Source organism: Ranitomeya imitator, chromosome 3 (genome assembly GCF_032444005.1).
Source record: "Ranitomeya imitator isolate aRanImi1 chromosome 3, aRanImi1.pri, whole genome shotgun sequence".
NCBI classification, from domain to species: domain Eukaryota; kingdom Metazoa; phylum Chordata; class Amphibia; order Anura; family Dendrobatidae; genus Ranitomeya; species Ranitomeya imitator.
The window spans coordinates 541,608,059-541,624,660 of NC_091284.1; the positions used below are offsets into that span (position 1 = coordinate 541,608,059).

The window sequence follows — 16,602 nt, forward strand, 5'->3', positions numbered from 1 at the left end:
GAGACAAAGGAATCGTTTCAGCAGTGTCCCTGGAGGACGGGAACACAAGTGACGGGCAGATTGAGGAATGCAGGAGCTGATCAGCCACAGGTGCACCTCACATCCAATCTATCGCAGCGAGCCGTGAGACCGGCGCCATCCATTCTGCACAAGTTCACTTCTGGCGGCACCTCCCAGGTAGGCAATGACTTTTTAACAAAACGGATTCGGAATCTCAGAAATACTCATTTTCCAGATTTTATTTTTCTGCTCATTTATAGGTGTCACTCATTCCATTTAGTAATATGTGGAGCCTAATTAAACCTGTGCTGTGCATAATGAGTTTACGCGACTGGTAGAATGACCTCGTTGTGTGCGGAGCTCTGGTATCGGAGACCGTGTCCATGTGGATGGAGAGAATAGGTCTGCTAATGCGTTTCCTCTGCAAATCTTATGAGCAGATAATAACTATGTCCTGGTGTATTAATAGTAACATAGTAACATAGTAACATAGTTAGTAAGGCCGAAAAAAGACATTTGTCCATCCAGTTCAGCCTATAAATAGCGTAATAAAGCAATATCAGCTTCTGAAGTCCGGAGGTTTCTTCTGCGCACACAGCTGTATCTGGGGAGAACGCTGCCATAAAGCCCACCGGCTTAGCCCTTTTTCGCAGCTGTCTGACCATAACTTTGCCTCCGACATCAGTGTGGGCTCTGGAGAGAATACCTAGCGTAATGCATTAAGTATAACGGATCTATTTCTAGAAGGCTAAAATAAGATGCGCTTCACCATTCGCAAGATTAACATTTACAGTGGAATTTCAGGTCAAAGAATACTATAAAAGTAATGTATGAGAGGAGGATAGTGCAACAAATCAGCAGCTATCTAGTGCCTGGGAGATTCCCTTATAGTCTATGCCCCTGTGATAGAATCATAGAGATGGGGGACTGTAAAATGTTGTAGAATCATTCTAAAATGTACGGAACTCCAATAAAACACTGCAAAACATTTTTTAGACGACCGTAGGTTGCATTGAAAAGTGGTCTTTTAGGGGGGTAGTCAAAAAAAGATGGCCATTTATGGTAGAACTGAAAATCTGTCAACGGAAATCTGGCTCTTGTCAAAGGGGTGGTCTTCAGGTGAGCGGATTTTACGGACCGCGTAAAAAGGATTACATAGCGATGTATTTATCTTATTAATAGGAGGACTCATAATATGCAGATGCAAAATTGTTCAGGTTACAACTCAATCTAATGTCAGAAGCATGTCTGGCAGTGACGGGGTGCAGGGTGACTGCAGCTTTGCTTAATTCATTCACCAGAATTCCTCATTCAGATGTCAGGTTTTTTCTACATATGAAAAAACCAGTCCCAAGTTTCATCAGATTTCTAAGTGTCGCCAAAGATTTTTTTTTTTGTATTGTGAAAAACAAACAAACCCTACTTTAATTGTAAAAAAAAAAAGTTAAAAATGGCAATACTTTCTTATATCTAGCAGTCTGAAAAAACAGACTCTGCACTCGGAGGGCATCTGAGCGCTGTCCGATTTTTTATTTTTTTTTAAAGACCCATAGACTTATATTTCAAAGTTTGATCCATTATTAATAAACATTAGCCATGTCTCCACAAAGTGCAATCCGTGAAAAAAAAAATAAAAAATTATTAACTAGATGGTGGCCCGATTCTAACGTATCGGTTATTCAAGAATATGTAGGTAGTATAGGGCATAGGCTACGTACTATATTGCACAGTGATGTAGTATATAACACAACCAATGTAGTATCTAACATAGCTACATAACACAGGCACGTAGTATATAACAGTCACGTAGTGTATTGCACAGGTATGTAGTATATTAGTCAGCCACGTAGTATATAGCAGAGCCACGTAGTATATAACAGTCACGTAGTGTATTGCACAGCTACGTAGTATATTGCACAGCCACGTAGTATATTGGTCAGCGACGTAGAATATAGCAGAGCCACATAGTATATAACATAGCCACGTAGTATATTGTATAGGCACGTAGTATATTGCATAGCTACGTAGTATATAACAGAGCCAACACAGCCACATAGTACATTGCACAGCTACGTAGTATATAACACAGAGCACGTAGTATATTGCACAGCCACTTTGTATATTGCCCAGCTATATAGTATATAGCAGAGATGTAGTATATAAAAGAGCCCACGCAGTATGTAACAGCCCACGTAGTATATAGCAATGTGGGCACTATATGCGTGGTTAAAAAAGACTTAAAATAAACATATACTCACGTTCCGAAGTCCTCTTGAAGTCCTGGCGCCTGTGTGCGGTGCACGCGGCAGCTTCCGGCCCCAGGGTTGGTATGAGCGCAGGACCTGTGATGACGTCGCGGTCACATGACCGTGACGTCATGGCAGGTCCTTCTCGCATAGCATCCTTTGCACCGGAACCTGTCGCTTGCAATGCTGAGGACAGCACGCCACGTCGGAGGGTGAGAATAACCTTTTTTTTATTATTTGTAACATTAGATCTTTTTACTATTGATGCTGCTGTGTTGGTCACACAGGGTTAATAGCTGCGTTAACGGAGTGCGTTACACCACGGTCAGTTAACACTGGCATTAACCCTGTGTGAGCGCTCAGCGCTGACTGCAGGGCAGTAAAGCAGCGGCCATTTCGCTGCCAGACTATGGCCATCGCTGATTGGTCGTGGTAATGGTCATGGGCATTTTGCCACGACCAATCAGCGACTTGGATTTCCATGACAGACAGAGGCCGTGACCAAGGAGTATCAGTGACAGACAGACGGAAGTGACCCTTAGTAGAAATATATATATATATATATATATATATCACATACATATATACACACATACATGCATACATACACACACACACACAGGGTCTTCTCACAAATTTAGAATATCAAAGATAATTTATTTCAATTCTTCAACACAAAAAGTGAAAAATATATGATAGAGTCATTATAAACAGAGTGATCCATTTCAAATGTTTATTTCTGCTAATGTTGATGATTATGGCTTACAGCCAATGAAAGCTCAAAGTCATTATCTCAGTAAATTAAAATACTTTATAACACCAGCTTGAAGTATGATTTTAAAATCCGAAATGTTGGCCTACTGAAATGTATGTTCAGTAAATGCACTCAATACTTGGTCGGGCTCCTATTACATCAATTACTGCATCAATGCGGCGTGGCATGGAGGCGATCAGCCTGTGGCACTGCTGGCGATCAGCCTGTGGCACTGCTGAGGTGTTATGGAAGCCCAAGTTGCTTTGATAGCAGCCTTCAGCTCGTCTGCATTGTTGGGTCTGGTGTCTCATCTTCCTCTTGACAATACCCCATAGATTCTCTATAGGTCAGGTGAGTTTGCTGGCCAATCAAGCACAGTGATACTGCTGGTTTTTAAAACCAGGTATTGGTACTTTTGGCAGTGTTGACAGGTGCCAAGTCCTGCTGGAGAATGACATTTCCATCTCCAAAAAGCTTGCTAGCAGAGGGAAGCATGAAGTACTCTAAAATTTCCTGGTAGATGGCTGCGCTGACTTTGGTCTTGATAAAACACTGTGGACCTATACCAGCAGATGACATGGCTCCACAAACCATCACTGATTGTGGACACTTCACACTAGACCTCAAGCAGCTTGGATTGTGGCCTCTCCATTGTTCCTCCAGGCTCCGGGACCTCGATTTCCAAATGAAATGAAAATGTACTTTCATCTTAAAACACCACCTTGGACCACTGAGCAACAAACAGTCCAGTTCTTTTTCTTCTTGGCCCAGGTAAGATGCTTCTGGTGTTGTCTATTGGGCACGAGTGGCTTGACACAAGGAATGCGACATTTGCAGCCCATGTCCTGGATACCTCTGTGTGTGGTGGCTCTTGAAGCAACGACCCCAGCAGCAGTCCACTCCTTGTGAATCTCCCCCAAATTTTTGAATGTCCTTTTCTAAACAATCCTTTCAAGGCTGCAGTTATCCCAGTTGCTTGTGCACCTTTTTCTACCTTCACTCAACTTTCCATTAATATGAATGGATACAACACTCTGAACAGCCAACTTCTTTAGCAATGACTTTTTTAGGCTTACCGTCCTCGTGGAGTGTGTGTCAATGACTGCCTTCTGGACATTATCAAGTCAGCAGTCTTCCCCATGATTTTTGAGCCTACTCAGACTAAGGGACATTTTTAAACGCTTAGGAAGCCTTTGCAGGTGTTTTTTGTTAATTATTCTAATTTACCGAGATAATGACTTTTGAGTTTTCATTGCCTTTAAGCCATAATCATTAACAGAAATAAACACATGAAATAGATCATTCTGTTTATAATGAATCTAACATGAGTTTCATTTTTTTTGTGAAGAAGTGAGATAAATTAAACTTTTTGATGATATTCTAATTTTGTGAGACGCACACACATTTTATATCTATCTATCTATCTATCTATCTATATATATATATATATATATATATATATATATACACATACATATACACACACACACACACACACACACACACACACACACACACACACCTACATGCAGTACAGACCAAAAGTTTGGACACACCTTCTCATTTAAAGATTTTTCTGTATTTTCATAAACTATGAATTAACACATGTGGAATTATATACTTAACAAAAAAGTGTGAAGGAACTGAAATTATGTCATATTCTGGGTTCTTCAAAGTAGCCACCTTTTGCTTTGATGACTGCTTTGCATACTCTTGGCATTCTCTTGATGAGCTTCAAGAGGTAGTCACCGGGAATGGTTTTCACTTCACAGGTGTGCCCTGTCAGGTTTAATAAGTGGGATTTCTTGCCTTATAAATGGTTTTGGGACCATCAGTTGTGTTGTATAGAAATCTGGTGTATGCACAGCTGATAGTCCTACTGAATAGACTGTTAGAATTTGTATTATGGCAAGAAAAAAATCAGCTAAGTAAAGAAAAACAAGTGGCCATCATTACTTTAAGAAATGAAGGTCAGTCAGTCCGAAAAATTGGGAAACTGAAAGTGTCCTCAAGTGCAGTGGCAAAAACCATCAAGCGCTACAACGAAACTGGCTCACATGAGGACCGCCCCAGGAAAGGAAGACCAAGAGTCACCTCTGCTTCTGAGGATAAGTTTATGCGAGTCACCAGCCTCAGAAATCGCAGGTTATCAGCAGCTTAGATTAGATCAGCAGCTCAGATTAGAGACTAGGTCAATGCCACACAGAGTTCTAGCAGCAGACATCTATACAACAACTGTTAAGAGGAGATTTTGTGCAGCAGGCCTTCATGGTAAAATAGCTGCTAGGAAACCACTGCTAAGGACAGGCAACAAGCAGAAGAGACTTGTTTGGGCTAAAGAACACAAGGAATGGACATTAGACCAGTGGAAATCTGTGCTTTGGTCTGATGAGTCCAAATTTGAGATCTTTGGTTCTAACCACCATGTCTTTGTGCGACGCAGAAAAGGTGAACGGATGGACTCTACATGCCTGGTTTCCACCATGAAGCATGGAGGAGGAGGTGTGATGGTGTGGGGGTGCTTTGCTGGTGACACTGTTGGGGATTTATTCAAAATTGAAGGCATACTGAACCAGCATGGCTACCACAGCATCTTGCAGCGGCATGCTATTCCATCTGGTTTGCTTAAGTTGGACCATCGTTTATTTTTCAACCGGACAATGATCCCAAACACACCTCCAGGCTGTGTAAGGGCTATTTAACCAAGGAGGAGAGTGATGGGGTGCTACGCCAGATGACCTGGCCTCCACAGTCACCAGAGCTGAACCCAATCGAGATGGTTTGGGGTGAGCTGGACCGCAGAGTGAAGGCAAAAGGGCCAACAAGTTCCAAACATCTCTGGGAACTCCTTCAAGATTGTTGGAAGACCATTCCCGGTGACTACCTCTTGAAGCTCATCAAGAGAATGCCAAGAGTGTGCAAAGCAGTCATCAAAGCAAAAGGTGGCTACTTTGAAGAACCTAGAATATAAGACATAATTTCAGTTTCACACTTTTTTTGTTAAGTATATAATTCCACATGTGTTAATTCATAGTTTTGCCTTCAGTGTGAATGTACAATTTTCATAGTCATGAAAATACAGAAAAATCTTTAAATGAGAAAGTGAAGAAGACTTTTCTGTACTGAATATGAGAGAGAGAGAGAGAGAGAGAGAGAGAGAGAGAGAGAGAGAGAGAGAGAGTGTGAGTATACTCGTTGCTTGGGTTTTCCCGAGCACGGGTGACCTCCGAGTATTTGTTAGTGTTCGGAGATTTAATTTTCATCACCGCAGCTGACTGATTGATGGCTTAAATACATGTGGGGATTCCCTAGCAACCAGGCAACCCCCGCATGTACTTAGCCTGGCTAATAGCTGTAAATCATTCAGCTGTGGGTGATGAAAACAAAATCTCCGAACACTAACAAATACTTGGAGGTATACATACATATACACACACCCCGATATATAACACGCATTTGAGGGCTGAATTTAAGAACACCGCCATTCTGCCAGTGGAATGTGTAGCATGTATCAGCTGTCAGGTTCCCTTTAAATTGAAAATCCATTAGCATTCATACAACTACGATTGTATCTAAAAAAAACCTCTTCTAATTAATTTCTATTGTGCTGCTTTGCTGTAAGTAGGATTCATCTTTGAGCGTTATTTTCTGCTTCACTTATTGAAAAAGGCTTGGTTGGAAAACCGATGCACGTCACATCTTTAGGCTCTGTGCACACGATGTGGATTTTGCAGCGATCCTCAGCGGATCTGCAGTTGCGGGTCCGCAGCAGTTTCCCATGAGTTTACAGTACAATTTAATCCTATGGGAAACCGAAAAAGCTGTGCACATGCTGCGGAAATAAACGCGCGGAAACGCAGCGGTTTACATTCCGCAGCATGTCACTTCTTTGTGTGGAATCTGCAGCGGTTTTACACCTGCTAATAGAAAACCGCAGTGGAATCCGGAAAAAAAAAACGCGGTAAATCCGCAGGAAAAACGCTGTGTTTTTGCCCTGCGGATTTATGAAATCCGCTGCGGAAAAATCCGCAGTGGACCATTCTACATGTGCACATAGCCTTAAAGTGGCTCCTTATGTAATCTGCCCTAACCTAGGCACTGACCAATTAAAAGGCTGTAAAAACAAAAATTAGGAAAAAAACCTCTTCCAAAACGCTTCAAAACTACTTTAGGAAAAGAAAAATTCTAAAAAGAAATTGTTTCCTAAAGCAGTTTCCATTGGCAAATGTACAGTTTTTGAACATCACAAAATTTTGTGTGCACATAGTCCTTGTCTTACAAGGCTTACGGTATTTTGAAGCAGGTGGTTTAATGCCAGATAAATGTTTACTTTTTGTTTTTAGATTTTGGCTGGCATCTCAGTACTGAAGGAATCTAGAACATTACAATGGTAATCGCTGTTCAGAACGTCACTGCCAACACAGCCATGGTCCTCTGGCCAACAATTCCCAGCTGTGTCGACAGCTTCTACAGTATCATGTACCAGTCTAACTTTAACACAATGATGTCCGGATACTCTCGAGAACACTTTCAAAGACAAGAGAGGATTCCCGGCAGCCGGACATTCTATATCGTTGAAAACCTCACCCCTCTGACAACATATATTCTGTGTGTGACCTGTCAGTCTGCCAACCCCACCAGTGACCAATGCAAGATCTTTCATACTTTAGCACAAGATCCGTCTTCAGTCAACAGTAAGAAAAAGGATCTTGCTTTAGGCATTTGGCTCACAAGCAGCATCATACTCTTTATAATAGCTTGCATTCTTCTCTATGGCTGCCTTCATATATGGTGGCGCAAACGTCAAGAACGTGCAAGGGCACAGAATGTAGAAAGTAATGACATGGACAAGCGGCAAGCCTGGGTAAAAGATGAGAATCCAGAAGAGAATTATGAAAAGCCAAGTCTGCTACCTGTCAATGAGGACAAGAGAGAAGAGGCAAATACAGATGGCAGCCATGTGGCCTCAACCATCAAAGATCCATTAACTGCTGAAGAAACCAATAGCCTTACTCGTAATGAGGAGATAGCTATACAACCAGTAGAAGGGAACTGATCATATACATGACAATGGATTAAATGCATGCTGGTATATATGATGCGTACTGAAGAGTAATCGATCACGTTCTGACCATTCTGTATTTTGTTTTACTGTCAACTTTACATTGGTATATGTAATAGTCAAAACTACAGCGTCAGACATGTGCAGTATGTCCTAGGTACTATTCACATTTTAGATAGGCATTACAAAATGCATTAGGGCGGTAAGTGATATCAAAGACTGGCTGCACTTCATTTACAGCAATTCGGAAAACACAGAACTTCTGGGATTCTGGTGGAGCACAAGTAGGACGTCACTGCGATGTAGAAATACTTGGAACTCATATAGGTGTATTCAAGAAGTTATTTATTGAATGCAGAAATTCTAGAAAAACAAGAGACGTTTCGGTCAATACTTGACCTTCATCAGTCATCAGATCTACGTGGCAGCGCGCTGTGTGAGGGTCTGCAGTGTCCACAGGGCGCTTCCTCTTTCAGCAGTGGACACTGCAGACTCCTACACAGCTCGCTGCCACGTAGATCTCCTCTATCCAGATAACTGATGAAGGTCAGGTATTGACCGAAACGTCTCTTGTTTTTCTAGAATTTCTACATTCAATACATCCAAAAAAATAACTTCTTGAATACACCTATATGAGTGCCAAGTATTTCTGCATCCCACTTCATTTACACACCATGGAATACTGGGGACAACATCTAGACACTACTGCAAGTGTCACCAAGCCAACCAGTGAAATAAGAAAGGTCTTAAAGAGCTTCATTACATCTCACGGTGAATATAAGATAATGTTGATTTTTGTTTTTTTAGGAAATGCTTGTTATCATAAAAGGGCTTTCTAGTTATTTGTACCTAGGACTTAAGGGGGTTGTCCGGCAACACAAAGTTGCTTAGAGGTTTTGAAAATGCAAATTAATAGAACTCAGTAATAATAAGCATGACATGTGCACCAACGTCCCAATGTTCGGCAGGGAGCTTATTTCCCCTCCCTATGTCAGTATTGCAATGAAGGGTGCAGGCTTTCTCATCTTAATGACTAAGCCAAACCCTTTCTGTGTAATGACTGGTAGAGAAACAAAGAAGGGGTCAGGCTTAACTCACAAACTAACGACAGTCCCTATTAAAGTTGGAGAACTCTTCATTTATGTACTGTAGAGTAAATCGTGTTTCAATTCCTGATCATTTTAAGATTTCTGGAGGAAAACACTCAAGGTTAGAAATCCACACACTGCTTCACCTGCTGTCAGCTGAGAAGACAAAACTATTGTACCCAGGCTAAACTGCAGGTATTTTGTTACAATGTATCCATTTGGAGTCAAGGCGGTTTTGCTTGCAGAGCATTGCACTGACTGGACACAACCGCGTGAGAACAGGGCTAGATACGTATAGGAATGCTGAGAATGTAAAGAGAAGAGTGGCCTCATACACTCATACAAATGGAGAGGAGCACACATAATATCTCAGATACAGTCACGTGAGGAACTGGTCTCTCACTGGAGGTAGGTGGGATCCCAGCAGTAATAATAAAAGCAAAAAAATAACAATAGTAGTAATAACCTCATAGCACCCAGTGTACAGGAAATAAATGCTTTAGGCCAGAATACTACAAAAGTGAGAATTTCCCCTTCTCCATTACCCAGTCAACACTATTAAAGCAGTTTCCAAATCTTGGTACTCTTTGCTTGATCATCATCCAGATATAGGTTTGGCTTTTTTTTAATTCTTTTTTTGCTGCTTGTTTCCCTAGATAACCGCAGAATGCAATGGTGGAAGAGTATCACTATTAAGGACATTAATAATAATTATGTGAAACCCGCAGGAGATAAAGATCAAAGGTAACGGGGACATTTGAAAAAAGGGAAAACAAATAATTGTGGTAATAGTGTAGTTAAAGAAAAAAAGAACAACTGCTATACAGCAGCCTCCGTGTCGTCAATGCAGTACATGATACGTTCTTGTAACTGGCAATAAATACCGTCATCTCATGTGCCTCTGGGCAATGAAAGCTATACATCTTACTTTGCCATTCGAAAGGACCTTGCCCTCTACATGAACCAACACTTGTGTGTGGCCGGGAGGATTTGGTGTCCCCGATCTGAAGCATTCATCCCCACTCTCGCCTTTGTGAATGTGTTACTTTAGAAAGAACAGATTAAGGCTTCTTTTATGATCTCGGATCAATCCTGCATACATATACCGTACATAATGCTTCATAAGAACAGAGTTTTACTTTGTAGTCAGCCAACTTGTACTACACACTGTTTAGTGACTGGACTAGAGGTGAGCATTTACGAAAATTTGTGGCACTGCATTAAAAATTATTTCAGGTGTACGAGAAAAAAAAGGTAGGTCCCCCAATATTGCTGCACACCTAAGACATCCCTAACAATATTTGGGGAGCAACTGATGCCACAATAAACAATTATAATGTAAATATCACATCACAGACCCACAGGTAGTCACTAATGTGGGAATGCTTTTATGGAGTGTATTTCTGTATTGAATAAATATATCAAACTGGAGTCTGAATGACATCATTGTACAGTATGTCCGAATACTTGCAAAAAAAAAAAAAAAGGAAAAATCGTAATTAAAAACTCTATAAAGAGGAGGAGGCGGTAGGATACCAGAATAAGGAGGCTTTTCCCGAAAAGTAGTTTAACCAATATTGGCAATACATCTAAGACAGCGGCTGGACCAACGCTTGCCCTGAACAACAGTCCATTCAGATTGGCACAATTTTTTAGGGCACTTACCATATGACATAAATAATGCGGCAGTTTAAAAGTGTGGATGTTTCCAGGCGATACCGTATATCTTTATTTTATTAACCATTTTTTAGGGGGCTAGAACACTAGAATTTGGTGATGAGTGAACAGGCTGGGATAAGGTGTTATCCGACCATGTTCGGGTAATAACCGAGTGACTTTGGTGTGCTCAAAAAATATGTTTGAATCCCTGCGGCTGTTTGACAGCCGCAACACGTGCAGGGATTGCCTGTTTGCCCAATGTTTAACCACTTAGACACTATCTAAAAGGTTAAACTGACACAAATCAGCAGTTCCAGGTGGTAGTCCGTGGTATGTGTGACTTGACTCCGGAGGCCACTCCGTGCATCCGCACAGTATGTATCCGCAGTATGCTTATGGCAAATGATGGGAAGGGGTTAGTGTCTTTCTAGGCATCTAGAATGAAACATGAAGCCAGATCTGACCTTTTCTACCTGTCCTCCATCATTTGTTATCCCACTAAATGGTCAAACTAATGTTTGTCTGTTATCATGGAGACACAGTTCTGCATAAAAACAAAATAAGTTTTTTTTGTTGTTGTTTTTTTTTAGCTCTTTTATATATGTTTCCATATCTCTTCGTTATACCAAGAAACAGAAAGATGATCGGCACAGAGCTTCACTATAGCGCAATTGGAGATTCGCTTAAACGATCTGTTTCAGAAGGACAGATGAGGTCTCCCTTGCTGTGAGCTGCGGGTGGTGCTATGCAATCGTCAGAGTTTTGTACAAGACCATATAATGAGAAGAAAAATGATGCAGCACTCACCCTTGCGCTTCTTCCAAGTGTTCTCTTTATTCAGCAAAACATACTATGCATAGTATGAACCGGCATACGCAGTGATCTGTGAGGGAGCGGGAGTGAGGAGAGGCCGGACGACGGCCGTTTCGCGCTACGGCGCTTCTACGGGTCCATGCTAAAAACAGGTGATGTCATTTCCTTTTTAAGGTTTTTTTTTTTTTTTTGACTCACCTGATTCTATTAATTGCAATTGTGCAAGTTAAAAACAATGAGATCTCTTATTACAGAATGAACATTTACAAGTATATTACAAAATGAACATTTACAAATGTATTATAAGAACACCGCCATGTCAAGTTTGTCGTTAAGACCCCCTGGGCCCTGTGCGTTTGTTTGTAGGATCCATTTCGCTTCACGCTGCAGCAGTAGGCGGTCATTATTACCGCCGTTTTGTGAACATTTAACTATTTCCAAACCTGCAAACCGCAATTGATCTGGATCACTATTATGTGTCTCTGCCATATGTTCTACAAAACGCACGCGTCCCTTTCCTGTCCGAATTGAGTTATAATGCTCTCGTATTCGGACTGTGAGAGGTCTAATAGTCTTACCTATATAAAACCGTTGACACGGACAGAAAATTACGTAAACCAGAAATTTACTCTTGCAGGTTATGAAGTCTTTCACAAAATGCTCAATTATACCTATTTGCAAGGGGTTCTCAATTTTATGCAGATGGCATATGCTACAATTGCCGCATCTGTGGTTACCTTGCGGTATGGTTTTTGCTAACCAATTATTTGTTGGTGGTGATACTTTATTTTTTACAACAAGGTCTCCTATATTAATTGATCTTTTATATGAGAATAGAGGACATGTATCCGGGAGATTTCTAAAGTCCACGTCTTTCTGCAGCACATGCCACTTTTGTCGTATTGCTGTTTGTATATCTCTATCTAAAGGGCTATGTTTAAATGTAAATGTGAATCTGCGATTTTTATTTTGATATTCGTTTGCATCTTTTCTTTTTCCAATGTTTTTTCTTTTTTTGCCCTTTTCTAACAGCTGAACTTGAGATAATTTGGCTGCTCTAATTTCTGCTTGTTGGAGAACATCTGTTGGATATCCTCTGTTTGAAATGCGTGTTTTTAATTCTTCTACCTGAGTTTTATAATTTTCCTCATTATTGTTGATTTTACGTATTCTCACCATTTGACTATATGGAATACTGCGCTTCCTGTGATTCGGGTGGTCACTTTTAAAATGTAAAATGTTGTTAGTCGCTGTGCTTTTTCTGTGGACTTTCGTTACTATATTTTCATTTACAATTTCTATTTTTACATCTAGGAATTCCAATTCTTTTTTATTGAACACTGAAGTAAATTTCATGTTTTCTTTATTATTATTGTTCAGGAAAGTAACGAATTCGTTAAATTTAATTTCTTCGCCATCCCACACCATAAAAATATCGTCGGCAAATCTTAAAAAAAGCCGTATGTGCCGAAGGTATGGGTTCTGGGGTCCGGTGACGTACCTCTCCTCAAAAGCTGCTAGAAACAGATTTGCGAAGACGCACGCGACCGGAGTACCCATCGCGGTACCAACTTTTTGCAGATACCATCTCTCCATGAACTTGAAAGCATTGTGTGATAAAACGAACTCCAGACTATCCAGCACAAAAGAAATAAAATTGGCGTCTTTATTTGTATTCATTAGAATGTGATGGACTGCCTCCAAGCCTTTTTGTTGTGGGATTCTAGTGTAAAGGTTTACAATATCTATTGATGCCAGAGCAAATGTAGGTTGCCACTGGAAGTCTTTAAGGGCCAGGAGAAAATCTCCTGAATCCTTTACAAAAATCGCTCCAGAAAATTCACCACAAAAAAAAATCGAAAATAGTGAAAGATGGCTGGATCACTGACTCTGATTCCAGTACAGCTGAGGACTTTAATGAAGAGTTACCATCTACCTCAAAGCCCACCCTGAATCCTATCATCCCTTTAGAAAGAAAAAAATCAGACGGGGAGGGAGAAAAAAGCGCGGTAAAAATGCTTTCAAGTTCATGGAGAGATGGTATCTGCAAAAAGTTGGTACCGCGATGGGTACTCCGGTCGCGTGCGTCTTCGCAAATCTGTTTCTAGCAGCTTTTGAGGAGAGGTACGTCACCGGACCCCAGAACCCATACCTTCGGCACATACGGCTTTTTTTAAGATTTGCCGACGATATTTTTATGGTGTGGGATGGCGAAGAAATTAAATTTAACAAATTCGTTACTTTCCTGAACAATAATAATAAAGAAAACATGAAATTTACTTCAGTGTTCAATAAAAAAGAATTGGAATTCCTAGATGTAAAAATAGAAATTGTAAATGAAAATATAGTAACGAAAGTCCACAGAAAAAGCACAGCGACGAACAACATTTTACATTTTAAAAGTGACCACCTGAATCACACGAAGCGCAGTATTCCATATAGTCAAATGGTGAGAATACGTAAAATCAACAATAATGAGGAAAATTATAAAACTCAGGTAGAAGAATTAAAAACACGCCTTTCAAACAGAGGATATCCAACAGATGTTCTCCAACAAGCAGAAATTAGAGCAGCCAAATTATCTCAAGTTCAGCTGTTAGAAAAGGGCAAAAAAAGAAAAAACATTGGAAAAAGAAAAGATGCAAACGAATATCAAAATAAAAATCGCAGATTCACATTTACATTTAAACATAGCCCTTTAGATAGAGATATACAAACAGCAATACGAAAAAATTGGCATGTGCTGCAGAAAGACGTGGACTTTAGAAATCTCCCGGATACATGTCCTCTATTCTCATATAAAAGATCAATTAATATAGGAGACCTTGTTGTAAAAAATAAAGTATCACCACCAACAAATAATTGGTTAGCAAAAACCATACCGCAAGGTAACCACAGATGCGGCAATTGTAGCATATGCCATCTGCATAAAATTGAGAACCCCTTGCAATTAGGTATAATTGAGCATTTTGTGAAAGACTTCATAACCTGCAAGAGTAAATTTCTGGTTTACGTAATTTTCTGTCCGTGTCAACGGTTTTATATAGGTAAGACTATTAGACCTCTCACAGTCCGAATACGAGAGCATTATAACTCAATTCGGACAGGAAAGGGACGCGTGCGTTTTGTAGAACATATGGCAGAGACACATAATAGTGATCCAGATCAATTGCGGTTTGCAGGTTTGGAAATAGTTAAATGTTCACAAAACGGCGGTAATAATGACCGCCTACTGCTGCAGCGTGAAGCGAAATGGATCCTACAAACAAACGCACAGGGCCCAGGGGGTCTTAACGACAAACTTGACATGGCGGTGTTCTTATAATACATTTGTAAATGTTCATTTTGTAATATACTTGTAAATGTTCATTCTGTAATAAGAGATCTCATTGTTTTTAACTTGCACAATTGCAATTAATAGAATCAGGTGAGTCAAAAAAAAAAAAAAAAACCTTAAAAAGGAAATGACATCACCTGTTTTTAGCATGGACCCGTAGAAGCGCCGTAGCGCGAAACGGCCGTCGTCCGGTCTCTCCTCACTCCCGCTCCCTCACAGATCACTGCGTATGCCGGTTCATACTATGCATAGTATGTATTGCTGAATAAAGAGCACACTTGGAAGAAGCGCAAGGGTGAGTGCTGCATCATTTTTCTTCTCATTATATGGTTTCCATATCTCTCATAGGCTGTGTGCACACAATGAGCTTTTGTTGATTTTTTCCGCATGAATTTGGTGCAGAAAATACGAAGCGTTTTACAGTACCGGCAAAGTGAATGCGATTCCTGAAGTCTCATGGACGCATTGCTTATATTTTCCTCGCAGATTTCCTTCAGATTCCAATCTGCAGTTTGTCAATTCTTACAGCGTTTCTGATGCAGATTTCACCCATACTAATGAGTGGGGGGTAATACACAGCAAAAATGCTTGTGAAAAATGCAAGGATTTTAAACAGTTTTTCCTGTGCAATTTACAGCTACAAATCCTGAATGTGTGCACCTACCGATAACATGATTTATGGGTTTAAGCAATTTATGGTGTGTTAAACAATAAGATGGATGGATTGTGGACTTCACATGTTGAGCACCACCCATTTCAGCAGCGAGCCCAGGATTGTCCTATCCACATAGGATCACAGTCTCTCATATACATGTGAATTGTACAGCTCTCAGTGCCGGTCATACCCGCTATTTTCTTGGAGAATATTGTAAACAATAACACCACCAGAATAGTTATGGAGAAGGAACAAGAAACAATATATTTATTTAAAAAGAATCTGTCACCTCATTTTGCCGCTATAAACTGTGGCCACCGCCATTAGGGGATTATCTACAGCATTCTGTAACGCTGTAGATAAGCTCCCGATGTATTTTGAAAGATAAGAAAACCGGTTTTACGTACCGGTAATAGGATTTTACAGAGTCCACGACAGCACCCACAACGAGAGAGGGGATCCGCCCACCTTCCGGACAGGAACCTACAGGTTAAAAAGGGGTGGTCCCCCTCGCCCTCCAGTTTGTGTTCCAGAGTACAAGGGATACCGCCAATGAATCAGTACATGACAATATTATCTTAAACAATACTAAATACCACCACCTCTATAGAGTGATCTCTAAGGCACACCTTCCAACAGAGTGCAAGAATAAGTAACTAAATAGGGGGGGGGGGAATGTACGGGTGCTGTCGTGGACTCTGTAAAATCCTATTACCGGTACGTAAAAACCGGTTTTCCTATCGCCACGACAGCACCCACAACGAGAGACTTTCAAAGATTATCTATTTGGGAGGGATCACAGCACTAAGTACTGAACGGCCAAACTGTAAGCTGGAATTGGCAGATAGATCAAGGCGATAGTGCTTATAAAAGGTGGAAGGTGATGACCAAGTTGCCGCCTTACATATTATATCAATGGGGACATCTGCCTTCTCCGCCCAAGATGATGCCATAGCCCGAGTGGAATGCGCCCTGATGCCTTCTGGTG

The 16,602-nt window shown here is 40.7% G+C and overlaps 2 protein-coding genes across 3 annotated transcripts in view; one reads left to right on the forward strand and one right to left on the reverse strand.

Moving 5' to 3' along the window:
• The window catches only part of CYFIP1 (cytoplasmic FMR1 interacting protein 1), a 129,732-nt gene that overhangs the window by 28,653 nt on the left and 84,477 nt on the right, over positions 1–16,602 (reverse strand). The gene's annotated exons all lie outside the window — the stretch shown is intronic.
• FNDC9 (fibronectin type III domain containing 9) lies at positions 41–8,185 on the forward strand. Its single transcript, XM_069757845.1, has 2 exons — positions 41–177; positions 7,344–8,185. Exon 2 carries the CDS (start codon positions 7,388–7,390, stop codon positions 8,054–8,056), a length of 669 nt encoding a protein of 222 aa, XP_069613946.1. The 5' UTR covers positions 41–177; positions 7,344–7,387; the 3' UTR covers positions 8,057–8,185.

Coding starts and splice junctions, on each gene's coding strand:
- FNDC9 (XM_069757845.1), top strand. CDS start 7,388: ATGGTAATCGCTGTTCAGAACGTCACTGCCAACACAGCCATGGTCCTC.